The sequence below is a fragment of the Pempheris klunzingeri genome, chromosome 11, assembly GCF_042242105.1.
Source record: "Pempheris klunzingeri isolate RE-2024b chromosome 11, fPemKlu1.hap1, whole genome shotgun sequence".
Lineage (NCBI taxonomy): Eukaryota > Metazoa > Chordata > Actinopteri > Acropomatiformes > Pempheridae > Pempheris > Pempheris klunzingeri.
Window position 1 is genome coordinate 1,475,001 of NC_092022.1, and position 16,709 is coordinate 1,491,709.

At 45.7% G+C, this 16,709-nt stretch overlaps 2 protein-coding genes across 4 annotated transcripts in view; one reads left to right on the top strand and one right to left on the bottom strand.

Moving 5' to 3' along the window:
* Positions 1 to 10,465, top strand: part of LOC139210368 (6-phosphofructo-2-kinase/fructose-2,6-bisphosphatase-like) — a 13,737-nt gene extending 3,272 nt beyond the window's left edge. The window contains exons 3-15 of one of the 2 annotated variants that reach the window (XR_011585246.1): positions 801 to 897; positions 1,078 to 1,144; positions 1,581 to 1,655; positions 1,750 to 1,806; positions 2,713 to 2,834; positions 3,692 to 3,899; positions 4,140 to 4,286; positions 5,013 to 5,117; positions 5,633 to 5,762; positions 6,395 to 6,457; positions 6,566 to 6,630; positions 7,244 to 9,977; positions 10,089 to 10,465. Coding sequence is in view for 1 of the 2 variants with exons in the window: in XM_070840402.1 (XP_070696503.1) it covers positions 801 to 897; positions 1,078 to 1,144; positions 1,581 to 1,655; positions 1,750 to 1,806; positions 2,713 to 2,834; positions 3,692 to 3,899; positions 4,140 to 4,286; positions 5,013 to 5,117; positions 5,633 to 5,762; positions 6,395 to 6,457; positions 6,566 to 6,630; positions 7,244 to 7,303 (1,196 nt within the window). In the remaining variant the exon portion in view is untranslated. Of the gene's footprint in view, positions 1 to 800; positions 898 to 1,077; positions 1,145 to 1,580; positions 1,656 to 1,749; positions 1,807 to 2,712; positions 2,835 to 3,691; positions 3,900 to 4,139; positions 4,287 to 5,012; positions 5,118 to 5,632; positions 5,763 to 6,394; positions 6,458 to 6,565; positions 6,631 to 7,243 lie in introns of both variants that reach the window. The other variant, XM_070840402.1, reaches the window with a different exon arrangement.
* ndnl2 (necdin-like 2) lies at positions 10,287 to 16,131 on the bottom strand. 2 transcript variants are annotated; one of them, XM_070840404.1, is made up of 11 exons: positions 16,056 to 16,131; positions 15,718 to 15,781; positions 14,587 to 14,706; positions 14,409 to 14,472; positions 14,111 to 14,190; positions 13,922 to 14,016; positions 13,374 to 13,453; positions 13,237 to 13,279; positions 12,931 to 12,993; positions 10,811 to 10,925; positions 10,287 to 10,691 (listed from the first exon to the last, which is right to left on the bottom strand). In XM_070840404.1, exons 2-11 carry the CDS (start codon positions 15,766 to 15,768, stop codon positions 10,596 to 10,598), a joined length of 807 nt encoding a protein of 268 aa, XP_070696505.1. In that variant the 5' UTR covers positions 15,769 to 15,781; positions 16,056 to 16,131; the 3' UTR covers positions 10,287 to 10,595. The 2 variants fall into 2 exon arrangements, with proteins under 2 accessions (XP_070696505.1, XP_070696506.1); XM_070840405.1 differs by having other exon boundaries at positions 16,061 to 16,128.
* Between the last annotated feature and the right edge of the window lie 578 nt (positions 16,132 to 16,709).

Below are 16,709 nucleotides of genomic sequence, written 5' to 3' on the forward strand. Positions count from 1 at the left end.
ATCAGGTGTGTCCTGCTGCTACTGAGGAGGTCGGCTCCGCCCCCGCCCCCCCCACGCTCCAGCACTGCAACACAAAAACAGAACACAAAAGTAGGAAAAACACAACCACACCTCTGTCGTCCTCATGAACACAACACGTCAGGACCTAAAGGTCAAAGGTCACACAGCAGGATAAAACGGTGGCATTTTTATATGCAAAAGCTCAGTTTCACTGTGGCACCAAAATGTTCTGCAGAATCATCTCTCTGGCCGTTATTCAGTAACTCAGCGTTCGTTTGTGTTCTCTGGGTCAGTGACACTGATCTGGGCAGACGAGGATGTAAACTGCAACCTGATTGGTTGGTGGAGGCAAACGACTGCGAGGCAGTAATTCTGATTAAATGAGTGACGTGGCGGTCGAGTGGATATCCTCACATGTCTCGTTTTGTCTCCAACCCAAAGACTTCAGTCAGTTCAGAGGAGGAAAGACACCAGAAAACAAAATAGGCGATTCATTTTCCAGCTCTCCTCGTCAGAACAGTAAAATGTACGTGTCTCTGTCTCGTTCTGCTTTAAACACACACACACGCGGTGAAGTGCAGACGTGATTCGGTGTCACTAACAGACTTTCCGGTTGGTTTCTTGTCGGAGTGAAAGAGGTTGAAGCTGTTTTGTTGTGTCAGTTAACGTCCTGAAGGGCTTGTGTGATGCCTCCTAATACAGATCATCCCACACCGAGGCTCCCACACTGAGTGCTCTGCTGGCTGTGCTCTGCGGTGAACAGGATGCACGTCCAACATCACGTCTCTTTGTTTTTGCAGTGTTCAACGTTGGCCAGTACAGACGAGACGCCACGCGCTCCTACAACAGCTACGAGTTCTTTAGACCCGACAACTCAGAGGCCATGAAGATCCGCAAGTATGAGCCGTCATCCTCAGTGTGTGAATATAGAAACAATTAAATATATATGACACTGAATGAAAGTGTGTGTGTGTGTGTGTGTGTGTGTGTGTGTGTCAGGGAGTCACTGTATTCCCACTCAGACTGTGTTTTTTGAGCTAATACATTATTAATGTTCTTTTCTATTTCCGTGCACAGGGCCTGTGCCGTCGCCGCCCTGAAGGACGTGTGTGACTACTTCACCAGAGAGCTGGGGCAGGTGGTGGTGAGTGCACTCAGGTTCAAGTACTATAGTGCTTTACAGCTTTACAGCTTTACAGCGAGCTTCAGCTCATTGTTTATCTGCCCAGAGTGCAACTTTACTGTCTTGGTTCAGGCTCACGGCTCCAATAGCGTCGTTGTCTAAGAGCCACCGAGCAGCAGCAGACAGACACGAGTGTGAGACAACCTGGTTAACACAGTGGAGCATTTCAACAGCCAGATACCCCCCCCCCCCAGCTGACACAAACATGACTCCCCATGACTGATCATGTTGCTCCCCCCCTCACTGTGTTTTCATGTGACTACAGCTGAACGGACAAAAGCTTCTCATGTTATAGTTCTTACTCCCTGGTCTGGTTTAGCAGACTCTAGATGAACACCTATAAACCTGCCAAACACCTCTGGTCCGTTTGTTCATGACTCTCTTTTGTCCCTTCAAGGTGTTCGATGCCACCAACACCACCGCAGAGCGCAGGGAGGTCATCCTCGGCTTTGCCAAGGAAAACGGTTACAAGGTTGGTTTTTTTTGTTTTGGTTTTTTTTTGTGTTTTCTTCATTTTGTGTTTGGCTCTGACACCAGTTTTCTCTCGGTGGTTCCCTCCTGTGCAGGTTTTCTTTGTGGAGTCAATATGTGATGATCCAGAAATCATCGCTGAGAATATTAAAGTAAGAGAAGTGTGTGTGTGTGTGTGTGTGTGTGGAGGAAGCTGTGGTTCCCCTGGCGAGCCGAGCTCTGAGCCAGGAGGCCGCTTTGAGCCGAGGCCCAGTGTGTTTCTTCCCTGTTAGCGGTGAGCAGCCTGAGCCGAGCAGCAGCCAGGTCACGTGCGTCTTAACGAGGTCCGCTGTGGCGTTTGTTCCACAACAAGATGGCTTGTACCATACGGAGAGCATTTCTCCTGCTGCTAGTAGTATTTTACTTCCTCTTCCTCTTTTTGTTTTCACTGGAGTGTAGCGCAGCTCCTTCTGTTCTGTTCTGTCTGCTGTACGTGGAGCTGTCTGCTGTACGTGGAGCTGTCTGCTGTACGTGGAGCTGTCTGCTGTACGTGGAGCTGTCTGCTGTACGTGTAGCTGTCTGCTGTACGTGGAGCTGTCTGCTGTACGTGGAGCTGTCTGCTGTACGTGTAGCTGTCTGCTGTACGTGTAGCTGTCTGCTGTACGTGGAGCTGTCTGCTGTACGTGGAGCTGTCTGCTGTACGTGTAGCTGTCTGCTGTACGTGGAGCTGTCTGCTGTACGTGGAGCTGTCTGGACAAGAAGTGCTGTTTCAGTCTGGCCTGGCACCTCCAGAGCAATTAGCAAATGCACAACAGTCTGGAATCATTTTAGATTACAGACCTACAACCAATCAGAGCAACCAAACGCTGACCAAAGCGTAGTAGAGCAAATACATCTGTCTGATCAAGTGCAGCTGTTTGTTCTCCATTTCTGGAACTGTTACAGTCAGATTAAGTTGATACGAACAGGAAAGTGGATTCAGCAGAACAGTAAATCACGTCACAGGAGCCCAGCCCCTTAAAGACGAGGACGTGGACTGTAGTTTCACGCCCTTCGCTCTTCTCTCTTCCTCTGAACAGCAAGTGAAGCTGAGCAGCCCCGACTATGAAGACTGTGACAAAGAGGAGGCTGTGGCCGACTTCCTGAAGAGGATCGAATGTTACAAGCTGACCTACGTCCCGCTGGACGACAACAAGGACAGGTGACCTCCTGCCAATGTCTTCGTTAGAATTAGACGTGGAGATCGATATCACTCCTCTGTCTGTGAAATAGTTCTCGGGGTGCCGGACTCCAAAACCAAAGTGTTAAACTACAATTTGTGGGTTTAGGGGGGGGGTTAATGTGCAAAACTATTTCTGGGCTGAGAAGACAAAAAAGCAGTCCCCCACGTAACCCCCTTTAATGTTGATCTCACACGTCTGAATCTGTGCGGCATCAGCAAACGACATACGTGTGAGTCAGTGAGCTGTGGAGGAAGTGGTGTGTGCATGTTGTTAGGCTAGCTGTTTCCCTATGTTCCTAGTCTTTATGCTAAGCTAAGCTAGCGCACATTATAAATGAATAGGCCTGTTTGTGGCAGCCCGACCCTAACCACACTTTCATGTGCAGATATTGTAGAAAGACTTTTGGTACTTTGGTATTTGATTTTGTCTGGTGATATGTTCGACCACACCAGAGGCCTCTGTGTCGTGTGTGTGTGATATCTAAAGAGAACACTGCAGATATCTGAGATTACAAAGTTGGCACAGCCCTTAAAGGAGCAGTCTGCTGATCATCTCTTGTCACTAAGTTCTACAACAAGACCAAAACCGTCAGTAAACAGAGCCTACGAACAAAAAGTCCCCAACAAATGCCCCGTTTCTTCCCGTTAGAGTAACTTTTGGTGAAAACTAGAGTGAGCAGCTGTTGATTGAGCCTTTAATGAAGATATGTAGGACGACACAGAAGAGCACCAGCCCTGTGTAACAAAGCTGCGGTCTGTCAGACATATTGAACGACCACACTGACCACGTTTCGTTCTGTACAGCGACTCCCATTTCATTTCTCGTCTTTATGCAGGAACTTATCGTACATCAAGATCTTCAACGTGGGCAGCAGATACCTGGTGAACCGGGTCCAGGACCACATCCAGAGCAGGATAGTCTACTACCTCATGAACATCCACGTCACCCCGAGATGCATCTACCTGTGCCGCCACGGAGAGAGCGAGCTCAACCTCGTGGGGCGCATCGGGGGAGACTCTGGGCTGTCGCCTCGCGGGACGAAGGTAAGGAGTGTTTTCTCAGTGTGTGTGTGTGTGTGTAGTAGTAGTGACACACCATGTGGGAGCTCTTGGCAGCTTATCTGATGCTCCCCACAGCTGAGGGCCGTCAGCGCCTGGCACGAAAGGAGAGATAATTATGGTGACACAGTTGGAGACGTAGGACTACTTTTACCAGACCACTCATGTTCTCCACAGAAAGAACTAACCTGTGTGTGTGTGTGTGTGTGTGTGTGTGTGTCTCAGTTTGCCTGTGCTCTGGGTGCGTACATGCGTGGGCAGTGCATCAGTGACCTGAAGGTGTGGACGAGCCACATGAAGAGGACCATCCAGACTGCAGAGGCTCTGGGGGTCCCGTACGAACAGTGGAAGGCCCTCAATGAGATCGACGCTGTGAGTGGTCGACAGCACGTCGTTCACAGTCTGTGTACTTTCACTAACATCATCACGCATTAGGTCGTGTGTGTGTGTGTGTGTGTGTGTAACTCATTTTATCGGCTGATCTTTTTCATACCATCACTGACTCCTCGCTCCTCTTAAAGGACCAGTGCGCTTTTCCATCACACAGTTTTAGCACTCGACTTTACTCGGTTTCCATTACAGTAGCGTACCACCTCAAAGTGGGTGGGGTCGAGGCGGCACGAAACTCCAGTGGCGTAATTTGTATGCGACACAAACACAAACACAACTAAGGACGTGGAGCGTTTGGCTTGTGTGAAGCCGTTTACCTCGTTCACAGAAATAATAAAAACTGTTTCCAGGGTTTTAAAAACGGCGGGTTGGATTCTTGTGAACGAGTCGCTGTCATGACTCATCCAGTGATGTCACTCCCTGATTGGCCAATCAGTGGCCTGCAGTCTGTCGACGTCATACTTTTGGCTCGACTCAGCTCGCTTGGAATCCCGGCCGAGTAGGTACTATAAAAGTACCTGGTACCATCACCTAGTGGAGAACCCTACAGGTCGAGCTGAGCAGGTGGTGGTGGAAGAGCCTCGGTGTGTAACAGGGCTCCTTCTCAGCTAAAGACACAACTGAGTGCTCTTTTCTAGTTCTGTTTTGCTCTGTGTATGAATGCAGATACAGTGTGTTGTGGATTAGACTTCTTGTTTTCCGCCGCAGGGGGTTTGTGAGGAAATGACGTACGAGGAGATCCAGGAGAATTACCCAGAAGAGTTTGCACTGAGGGACCAAGACAAGTACCGCTACCGCTACCCTAAAGGAGAGGTGAGGATGGAGGACGGAAATAACAAGAGAAGCTTCACCACCATCTTTCTTTTCTCTATTTTACTTCTGTTGTGAAGTGAAGTTGTTTAAAAAGTGCTTGTTTTCTGTAGGAAGTCCTGGATTCACTCAAAGTAAGACAGTAAGGACTGAAATGACTTTATAGAGCAGATTTTATACGCTGACAAATGTTTTATATTCTACAAACTGTGGTTTTTCCTTGTTAATGAGCCACATTATACTGAAATGGGACAGAAATCAAACAACCAGTCTATAAAATGTTCAGAGGCCAAGATGAAGTCTTTAAATGTCTTTTATTTCATTTGATTTCTTACAAATATTTGATCTTTGTCTGAAAAACTGTTTAAAGCTCAAAGATATTTCATTTGATGATGAAAAGTAGCAAACATTTGAGACCCTTACATGAGACCGCGTACAAATGCTCGTACTAATTCTGTTAATGGACTGATAATAGTGATCTAATGATCCAAGTGTCTGCTTGTCTGTCTGTCCACCAGTCCTACGAGGACCTGGTCCAGCGTCTGGAGCCGGTCATCATGGAGCTGGAGAGGCAGGAGAACGTTTTAGTCATCTGTCACCAGGCCGTCATGAGGTGTCTGCTGGCCTACTTCCTGGACAAGAGCGCAGGTGAGAGGAAGCCGTCTCACACCGAGAATCCCAGAAACCTCCTGGTTCCTGGATCTCTACAGCCTGCAGCATCTTTTCAGACACGAAAAGACATTTACATTTTACACATTTATACTTTCCTCAATGTCAACACATCCAACACTGAATACATCTTCTGACAAGCATCATGTGTGTGTCCCAGCCTCCCTCTGAGCCAAAAACTATTAAAAACACACCAGTGAGCCTCACAGCTGAGCTGTTTATTCATCACACACACACACACACACACACACACACACACACACACACACACACACACACACACACACACACGCCGTCCTGCTGCTCCAAATGCTCACTAGAGCACCAAATGTGGATTAATCTGCCACTGAAAATAGTCCCCAACAAAGACACTACTTCCTCCTGGTTGTTTGATAAAAACCTTTAAAGAGCCGTGTTTGGAAACAGAACTTTATATTTGGGAGGTGCTTTTAAATATTTAGCTCCTCGGAGGGTTTGGAGCTGAGAGCCTCAGACAGGATGTCAGAAAGGACTGAAAGACAGACGAGCATGTTGTTGGTTTTGGTTTCAGATACGCCCGTCATCATACTCCGATTAAAGAAATAAGACTTTTCTTTGTCCCTGTGTGTCAGGCGAGCTGCCCTACCTGAAGTGTCCCCTCCACTCGGTTCTGAAACTCACCCCCGTCGCCTACGGTCAGTCCGCCTGTTGGCGTCTCACCGCCTCTGACTTTAATGTCCCGATCTGTCATCAGCGCCTTTTAACCTGACTCGTGTTAAAAGTCGTGTCATTTCCTCCCTCAGGCTGCAAAGTGGAGTCGGTCTTCCTCAACATTGAAGCTGTCAACACACACAGGGACAAACCAGTGGTAAGCAGAATATTCATTTATTTATCCTCTAACACATGCAGAGGAGAGAAGGTTGTGCACACGCAGAACAGGAGCCACCAATCACCTGAGAGGCAAAACCCAGGGCGGAAGTGTGATCCTTCATAAGAACAGTACAATCCTGCCTTCACTTTAAAGCATGAGAATAATAATGATGTCTTAGTGCCACAGTCACAGGGGACGAAGCACTAAAGGGTCTGAATACTTCCTCCACCTGTCATTATGGTGACCAATTCATCTCTGGGGAGGACATGTTTCTGTGCACTATGCACACCTACACAAACACCGTATTTACTTCACTGGGGGGTCGACATAGACGACGTAGACTCGCTGGCTTTAGTTGGCATCCAGAATAAGAAAACAAGCCTGGTACCTGGTGGCAACGTTTACTGGGGTGGGGAGGGCAGCTGAGGGTGCACGGAATAATTAAAGGTGATGTAGACTGTAGGTATCAGCCTCCTCTCACCTCTCATCTGGATTATGTTTGGCGGTAAGAGGACTCAGTTTAAAGAGTATATAGAATATATAATACAGAACACAATCCAGAGGCACACGGTGGCACCAGATGGACAGCGTGAGTTTGTCTCCTCCTCAGAACGTGGACGTGGACCGGGACCCGGCGGAGGCGTTGGAGACGGTGCCAGACCACATCTAGAGGATGGAAACACAGCAGGGGGCTGCTGTCACCCCCCCCACCCCACCCCACCCCACAGTGACGGAAAGTGGCCTTTCTTTTAATTGAAGTAATCTCAGTGTTCGTCGTCGTCGTGGTCACCGTTGTGAAATGGACAAACTTAGATATGAGACTTTCTCCTGTGGCATTTCCTTTGTAGATGCACTTTAGAACGCAGGGCTCAGGCTGGATGTCTGTGATATGAAGAAGAGGCTTCGCTCCTCGACTGTGAAACTACTACTGCTACCACAGTACCACTGCAGACTGCTGCTGCTGCCTGTAGAGCTGTTTGGACATCCGTGGACACGCTCACTCACATCTCTCGTTTCTTACACAGTAACATTGTGCATCACAGGATCTCGTCCTAGTGAGTGGTTCAGACACGGAGGAGGGTTTCAGGGAATCGTTGGACATTTTGAGGTCAAGTTCACTTATTGGGGAGATGATCAACACCACGCTCAGCGGTTAGCTTAGCTTGAAGACGTGGCGAAGAGCTAACCGTCTCTGTCCAAAGGTGAAATCATATTCCAGCCCCTCCTACGCTCAGTCATCAACATGTTATATCTTCTCATATGTACAAATGCGTAAAAACCACAAACTGTAGTTTTGTGCAGGACTATTTCTTGGTGGAGTTCAGTGACTTGAAGTGACGTCGACTGCCTGAAACTCTTTATATAGAACTTTTATATAGTGAAATGTATGTAAAGAAACAAGTGAGCTTCTCACCACAACTCACGGAGTTCATCCCTCATATATGTTTGATGTTATAAATGTCTCATGTTCACTGGCTTTGTGGGCGCGTTTCGGTTTCTTGGTGCCGTATGAAAAAAACCAGTTTCACTTGTCGGAGCAATAGAAAGAACAATTTCCTCTTTTCAAAACAAGGATATCAGCAAAACTTCAGGAAGTCACTGCTGCTGGCCAAGAAATAGTCCTGGACGTAATCATTTATATTTGTTTTGCACATTTATTTAATGAATGAGACGTCATGTGTTAATGCCGCCATCTTTACACATCCACTGGGACCCTGAACTCACCTGGACTTCACCTGGAGGAGCACGTGAGAAGGCAGATGTCTTAATGAGGCCATCAGACGGACTAGTGCACAGTCTGTGAGGCGATGTTAGACGTCTCCACCCATGGGGGGGGGAGAACCACACACCCCATAATCCTTTTTGGGTACAACTAATGGAGACATTTGGCACTTTAACTGCCCAACACCATGATGTGCCTCACATGCAGGGAGTCAAATACACATGATCACTCTATGCACCCCCCCATGCAGACACAGACTCCCGGCAGGCCAGGCCTTGTGCTGTTTTTAACCCACATGGGTCATTTTAAAGATCATGAGTGGCTCTGGTGCGGTGTTTATGGTCTCTGGGGCCTGTATCTCACAGCAGGTCACCTGGCTGCCATCATGGAGCCAATTCACTCAGAGTTTTCACTTTTCACAGGAAAAATCTGGATTTCATGTGAAATGAGTGGAGGACTTCATATGACACGAGATGAAACTGATACCTGAGAGGAAATGTGGTGATCGCAGGAGCAAAAAAAGCTACAAACACGACTTTAAGTAAATGTGAGAATTATTACATTTATTAGCCTATTTGTCTTTTAAAATATTGCTTTTTTTTATCTCATGATGGAAACAATAAGTGACACACCTGGAAAATGTGAACTATAATTAATATGAAGTTTTCTGCTACTTGATCAAATGTTACATTTATATTTCTTATTAGAAGTTAATGACCAACGTGTGGATTTTATTGTCTGATAAAAACAGTGGCTACACTTTTTATTTCTAATCATCAGGAAAAGGTTTTATTTTGTAGTAACAGACACTTTAAACAAAGCTGTAAAATCATTCATGATGTATTTAGTGTGATAAACCATCCCTCCTGTTTTAAAGCAGGGAGGACGCGTGGGAAGTGATTCTACTTATCAGCTGTTCTCTATTATTTCTCACTTAAACTCAGTATGTAGTAGTTTCTTTTACAATCCAGATCCTGTTGGAACGATGACTATCAGTCATCTGACTGGTCAGTTGTTTGGCTACCAAACAGTGTTGTTTAATACTTTAATACTGACGCCTCACTTTGGCCATTTCCATTTTGTTACTGTGATCAGACAGGATGATTTACAGGAAGCAGACAGGACGAGCCTACGTTTACACTTTTCTAGTACAACTTTTACAGTAGTTGTGAGTTAAAAGGAAGCAGGAGGACCCACGCGGTATTGTCCAATATAGGAAATACATGTTTCAGCAATAGAGCTGAAAGAAAAGGTGACAGATCTCGATGGAGCCGCTGCTGCTGAGCACTAAAGGAGTTTATTGTAGTTGTTAATCTTACATGACCACTAATATGTAGCATCTTTCGTTCACTTGCTTCTATAGGAGGTGGGAAACACTACCGCTGTGGCCCCCAGGGGGCGCCACAATCTCCACATAGCTAAAGTTCCTTGTAGTTGCGCCATGATGCCAGAAAACCTGAGTTACATCCGAAGAGAGCCGGCGAAGCTCCTCATGATACAGGCCCCTGCTGTACTGAAGCGTTACCGCCACCTGGGGATGCAGTGGAAAACTAAATATTCTCAGGGCATCTTTATTTAAACACGTCAGTGTAAATAAACACACGTTCTTCTCAGTGTCTCAGTCAGAAAACTAGCATCTAACAGAGCAGGTTGTCCCTTTAAACACACACACACACACACACACACACACACACACACACACTCAGTGCTTGCTGTTAGCAGTAGAGTCCAGTGTTAAAACAGTGAAGTTGTGGCTTCAGTCCTGTCAGATCAACCTGCTCTTCTCCCGTCTGTGTAAATGTGCTGTTGTGCCTGTGTCCTGAGCTCTGTAGCGCCTGGGACGTCCAACGTTTAACGGGACCACGTCTTCCTGCCCGACGGCAGCGAGCACGAGGGAGAAGCCAATGAAGAGGCCACGGCAGACAGTGCAATCGTTTAGAAAAGATTTTATTTTCTGAACTTGAACAAAAAAAACTGTTACCCTAAAGGTCCAGGCAATAAAATAAAAATGGATACCTGACTGTGTGCAACATTAAATGTCATCCGCCTTTTTAAAAAGACTAAATGGAAACAGTATGAACATACAAATATATAAAATATGCAAAAGTTCCTTGGCTCCGTTGTCTGTCTTCACTGTGCCCATAAAACCACATTCAAAAGGAAGAAGGTGCAGCAGATGGTCCTCAGTTTGCAGCACCAACACCCTGAGCCACGCCCGAACCAAAAGGCCGCCGGGCCGTCATCTCTGGCTGCTGGTGCCCGCCTGCGACGGGCCGGCCGTGGAGTGGGCTTCTCTGTACTGCTGGCTCCAGCTGTGAGGCTCCTGATCGTGGAGCTGAGGTCAAACGACAACATGTCCATCAGCTGTGAATACACACTCAAAGCACAAGAGCAGGCGTGTCCAGTGTGCTCCATCTCACACACACACACACACACACACACACACACACTTACTTCACCCATGAACTCCAGGATTTTGGCCTTTGACACTTCGAGTTCGGCACGTTGACCCCATCGAAATTCATGTTCTACTGGCTCTGTGTGAGGGATACGCACATACTCCAGGTACCTACACACACACACACACACACACACACACACACACACACACACACACACACACACACACACACACACACACACACACACACACACACACACACACACACACACACACACACACACACACACACACACACACACACACACAGCTTATCACCTGTAGTCCACTGTAAAACATTATCTACCCATTGCTTCAGTTATTTTTAGTTGACCACCATCTTTTTGCACAATTGTTTGATTCCACAATCAAGAATTTTAAATGTGAAACAACTTTTTACTGTCCATATTTCCATCACATTGTTTTCTGCAGTTTTACTGCCATTCTTTTGTTAACGTCGCTGTGCTGCTTCCTCTTCCTCTGCAGCGGCTTAACAGGCACCTGACTGGAGAATTAGCGACCACCTTTCTAGTAGTGACATCACGGTGGTAACACGAGAAATGCACCCTGACTAATGTGAGAAACAAACGTGTGTTTGCACCAGCTGGGCTCTGCAGGAACAAAACATGGCGGTAAAGTAAGAGCATCAGCTGAAAGGAGACTTTTAAAACAAAGACTGTTCACACATAGAACGTCTGCACGTCATCTTGTGTAGAATCTAAACAGAAGCACACTTTGGGACATCAGGTACATGATTCCCAAAGTGAGAGAAGCCTGCAGCCTTTGTAAGGACAAATCTACAGACATGTATTAGCCTGTTAGCTCAGATGTGTTGCAGGAAAAAACTACAGCCCCTTTTCAAAGGAGGAATGTTACTTCGTTACTTAGACAGAAGGGTTTAGTGTAAACAAGCAAAGCCGGCTATACGTGAAAGAAACACAAGATAATAATGTGATACTGTTTGGAGTCGGCGGTCCAGACACCCTGCTGTGGTGGTCTGGTTTCCCCCCACCCTCCTCTTGCTCTGTGGTGTGGTATAAACCAGAGTCTATGGTCTGGCAGACAGTGGCTCTGAACACACCAGTACAGTGTAATGAGGTCAGCGGTCCTGGCAGGACTCGAACCCGTGACCTCAGATCACAGGTCAGACGCATTAGACGACTGAGCTAATCTCTGGCTGAGAGATTCAGCTACAGAACCAGATTCACACCTTCAGCGGTGGGGGAGGGGGCACAATCAGTGTGTTTGTATGCACAGGGAAACCTGGTCTCTGTAATCTGGCACCATTTACATACCAAAGCTGATCTTGTTTTAAGCTTTAACAGCACAACATGTGTGTGAATGTTTTAAATCAAATGTTTATGTCGAACCACTCTGAGATCACGGCCGTACTTCCCCTGTCTGTCACCAGTCTTTGTGTGTGTGGCTAGGACACCATCTTCCTAAAGGGTGACATCTAGCTGGGGAGTCCAGGTTTCTATAACTCTGTCTGACTAAAGCGTTCTCATTCCATGTTGTTTTCTGAAACCAGCTGACTGGAGAACATCTGTATTATCTGTTCTTCCTTTTGCCTCTACTGCTGAAACATGTATTACTTGTGGCAGAATTACACATGTGTGAATTTGTCAATCAATTAATGACTAGTAGAATATTTGGAACGCACTCAATGGAAACAGGCTTTCAGTCTCAACACAGAAAAGAGACACACATTTAAAATGGCATGAAGCACATTGAAAAGCTTCGACCGGCAGCTGCTCTGGACACATTAGAAACTCAGCAGCAGGAAGCTGCTCACAAAAGTGTCTATATTTGGCACTATTATCTGAAAAACCTACTTTCCCCTGCCAGATGTCTCCCATAGAAAGCCGGCGTCTAGGCCATGAGTGGCAGAGTGAAAGAAAAGAGCAGATCATAGAAATACACCCTTAAATTCACAATAATCCTTCCTAAAGTTTGACTGTGAGCACATGGAGTAGTGTGTAGTAAGTCTGGACATATTAGTGATTCCTCCAAGAGATGGCTGACACATTCAATATAAAAGTTAAATGAAACACACACACACAGTCAGCTCCTGTGTGACCTGGTTCCTTGTGTAAACACACTGAATGTAAGCGAAGGCCTTTTTCATTCTTACCTCTGTCGCACAAACTCGTCTGTGACCACCCTCTTCACGTCTCCAAACTCCTCGTGTTTCCCTCTGGAGACATTTCATAGTCATCATAACGACAGAACGAAGCATTCAGTATAAACATGTGGACACAGACACACACACACAGACTCACACAGACACACAGACACACACACACAGACACACACACAGACACACAGACACACAGACACACAGACACACAGACACACACACACACACACACACACACACACACACACACACACACACACACACACACACACACACACACACACACACACACAGCTCTACCCAGGGTCGACGCGGAGCTTCCTCAGTGTGGTCCAGATGAGGTCTGCGGCACCAAAACACAACCGTTTTATTAGATATTAGCATGTAATGGATGCCTGCTTTAAAAGAAGAGTGTATATTTGAAGGCTGTCACTCACTTTCTCTGACGACGCCTCCCTTCATGAAAATAACACTCAGGATCACAAACAGCAGACCCGTCTTTGGACTGGTGGGGCTCCTGCTCACACAAGGAAAGCAAAGAGTTTTCAGCAAATGTGTTCCATTTCCTTCTTCTTAAGAGCTGATGCAGTGGTGTTAATTAATATTTCAGTTCTGGATCAAAAAACTATCAAAACTCATTTTTGTTTTTCGATTTCAAAATCAATCTGTGATTCTCCCTGTTTGGTTTCTCTCCACACCTGTCTACTTTCACATGTCCAAAGTAAAACAGAAAAGCTGCACTTCCAGACAAAAATGGCCTCTGCAATTATGGCTGAATATATTTGCAAGTATCATTAACAACAAGATCTGAGGAGCCACCAGGATCTGGTAAAGCCTTAAAATGCAGAAGATGCTGCCATCATGTAGCCTTCTGCCATCTAGTGGCTCCAAGTGTCAAACAGTTTGTTGTTAGAAGTTAAATCAATTATTCAGTTTCAACAATATGGCTTTAAAAACCATATATAAGTACAATAAATATACTCACTTGATTGGTGAGGGTGCCTCAGCTGTCTCCAGCTTATTGATGAGTATGTACATGTGACTTTTGGCATCAATTTCAACCAGTTTGAGGCCAAATACCTGGTGAGAACAACGGAGAAGAGCAACACTGTGACCGACTGTGGTATTTCTAGAACAGCAGAACGACTCAGCGACCCCCTCAGAGCGGACGAACCTGGTCAAAAGTGTGTGCTGCTCTCTTGATGATCTCAGGGTAGATGTTTCTGTACTCCTTCACCACGTGTTTCACAAGGTCTGGAGGGCAAAAGAGGAGCAGACATTTATTGGCAGTGGTGGAAAGTAACTAAGTACAATTTCGAGGTACTTGTACTAACTGGAGTATTCCTATTTTCCACTTCACTACGTTTATACAAGAGCTTTGTTACTTCACATTTTAAGGTTTTAAATAGAAAACATATGATGAATGTGTAACACTGCTGTTCTCACAGACTGCTGAGAGCATGCTGCTGTACCTGCTCGCCGTACGGGAATCTTCTTTTGGTCCTTTACCAGGATGTACTGCACCACCTCAGCTGTCTGCAGGACAGACAGACAGACAGACAAAATGTGTGAATACAACAATTAGGACGGGAAGATTGAGGTTTTTAAATCATAAATAATCCACTGTGTGGGTTTCTGTGTGTCCGTCACCTTTTGGTCGACCTGTGCAGGCGTGAGCTTCTCCAGTCCTCTCTGGACCTGTGACGTACTTGGCTGAGTGAAAGTTGGGTCATCGTCTTCCTCCTGAGCCACCAAGGTGCCAGACTGCCTCTAAACACAAAAACTGAAGCTGTAACCAAAGTCAAAGTGTCCAACACAGCCCCCATGCTGTCGCCCAGGCAGACCAGCTGGATTATCTGCCCACCCCACTACGCTTGGGACTACATGATGTCACCAATACGGCAGGGCTTAAGATGGACACTGTGACAACACCACACAGAGAGAAATTACCCTCACAACAGTCTCAGTGGGATGCTGAGCTGCATTTGGTTACATATTTTTATTAAAAACCCTAAAAGTCACATTACAACTACTACTGCTGAAAATTCATCCACACTAATTCGTCTATTCAGTCATTTTCCAGTTTAGCGGATGTAATCCGTGCTTTTAGAGCACAGTGAAAGGTGTTTCTGGTTGTGACAATCCTACAGAGAATCATCAGCAGAGTCTCAGCTCACTGTTTAACTGTCCGGCCCCACGGCTGCACCCGTCTGGTTCAAGATGCCACAGTTCACTGTCTGATCAGTCAGCAGCTAAAGGGCCAGATATTTCCCTCAAGAGTCAGTGAAGACAAAATAAAATAAAATAAAAGATAATATTGCTCTGTAACTGATAGATAGATAGATAGATAGATAGATAGATAGATAGATAGATAGATAGATAGATAGATCCTACAGCAGCATCCACAACAAATATAGTACAGTAAAATAAATTAAATACACAGGAAAGAAAAAAGTAATAACACCAGAAGACAGAATATGTTTGCATGTATGAATATATACACACATCAGTAATAATAATACAAATAAGCACATGTTTGCTGACAAAACGTGCTGGATTCAGCTTGTCAAGTGTAAAAATATATAGAATTTGTCAGATTAAATAATTAAAGTGTAGTTGTAGATCTCAGCTTTCCAATCTGATGCTTCATAGAGGGGTTTTCTATTAGAGGTTACACTGATGTATTGATATTTCCACAGAGCTGTGAACAAGCCTGGCACTGACATACAAACAGATGCAGTAACAGTCATGTCTGGTCCTGGGGGGTGGGGGGGCCCGTACCTTGCTCTGAGAGGAGCTCTGTGTGTTGCTCAGTCTCTTCCTCTGAGTCATGGCGACACGCTGCCTGCAGATAAACACGATGAGACACACCCACGGTCACACCAGTGCGCTCCATGCGGCTTTAAACAAACTGAACACATCGATCATATCTTCATTTTAACGGCGGCGCAGGACGCGGAAGTGACTCGACGGGACGTTAGTGCTAAACTAGCGTTAGCTAGACGAGCTAGCGTCGAGTAGCCGTTATGAAGCAAAACTTGGATGAAGTTTAACTTTGACTTCTCGGTCCCGGCAGGCTGCAGTAACAATACCAGAGTCTGATATTAATGTTCACTCACTTTACCTAGATGCAAAAACTCCTCCGTCGTTTCCTCACTGTCAAATTCCCGCTAGTGACACTTTAGGCGCCCGTTGATGACGTAAATGGGCGCGCCGGGTGTTTTTTTTCTAATTTTCTTTATTCAATTTACACACAGTTTTTCCCCCCTCTATTTATTCTATTTACAATAAGCAGTGTGGTGGTGAACATGCCCAAACCAACAGCACCAATAAATAATTAAGTCTGTGCAATAATTCATCTCTTCATCCGTTCTACTACAGTGTAGTCTCTTTGTTATAATTGTACATACCGCATAGCTTTTTTAATTCTGTTTATATTATATTCTACTTATATAGGCACCTGTTGTTTAACTTATCTTTGCACTGTTGTTCTTGTTCTTTGCTGCTGCAAATTTGCAAATTTCCCCAATGTGGGACAAATGAAGGTTTATCTTATCTTATCTTATCTTAAAATAACCAGGAAACAAAAGGTGAAGCAGGTAATAAAGCTGACATACATTTAGATTGTGTGACTACATGTAGTCATGTCTCACTCTGTAGGCTACGGTGGCTGGGAGGTGCAAAACAATTTTACAATATGAGAAACACTTTTACAAAGCTGGGAAGGGAATGTACCGCGTTAATCGGCTTATATGTTCGCCACAAAACGGCCA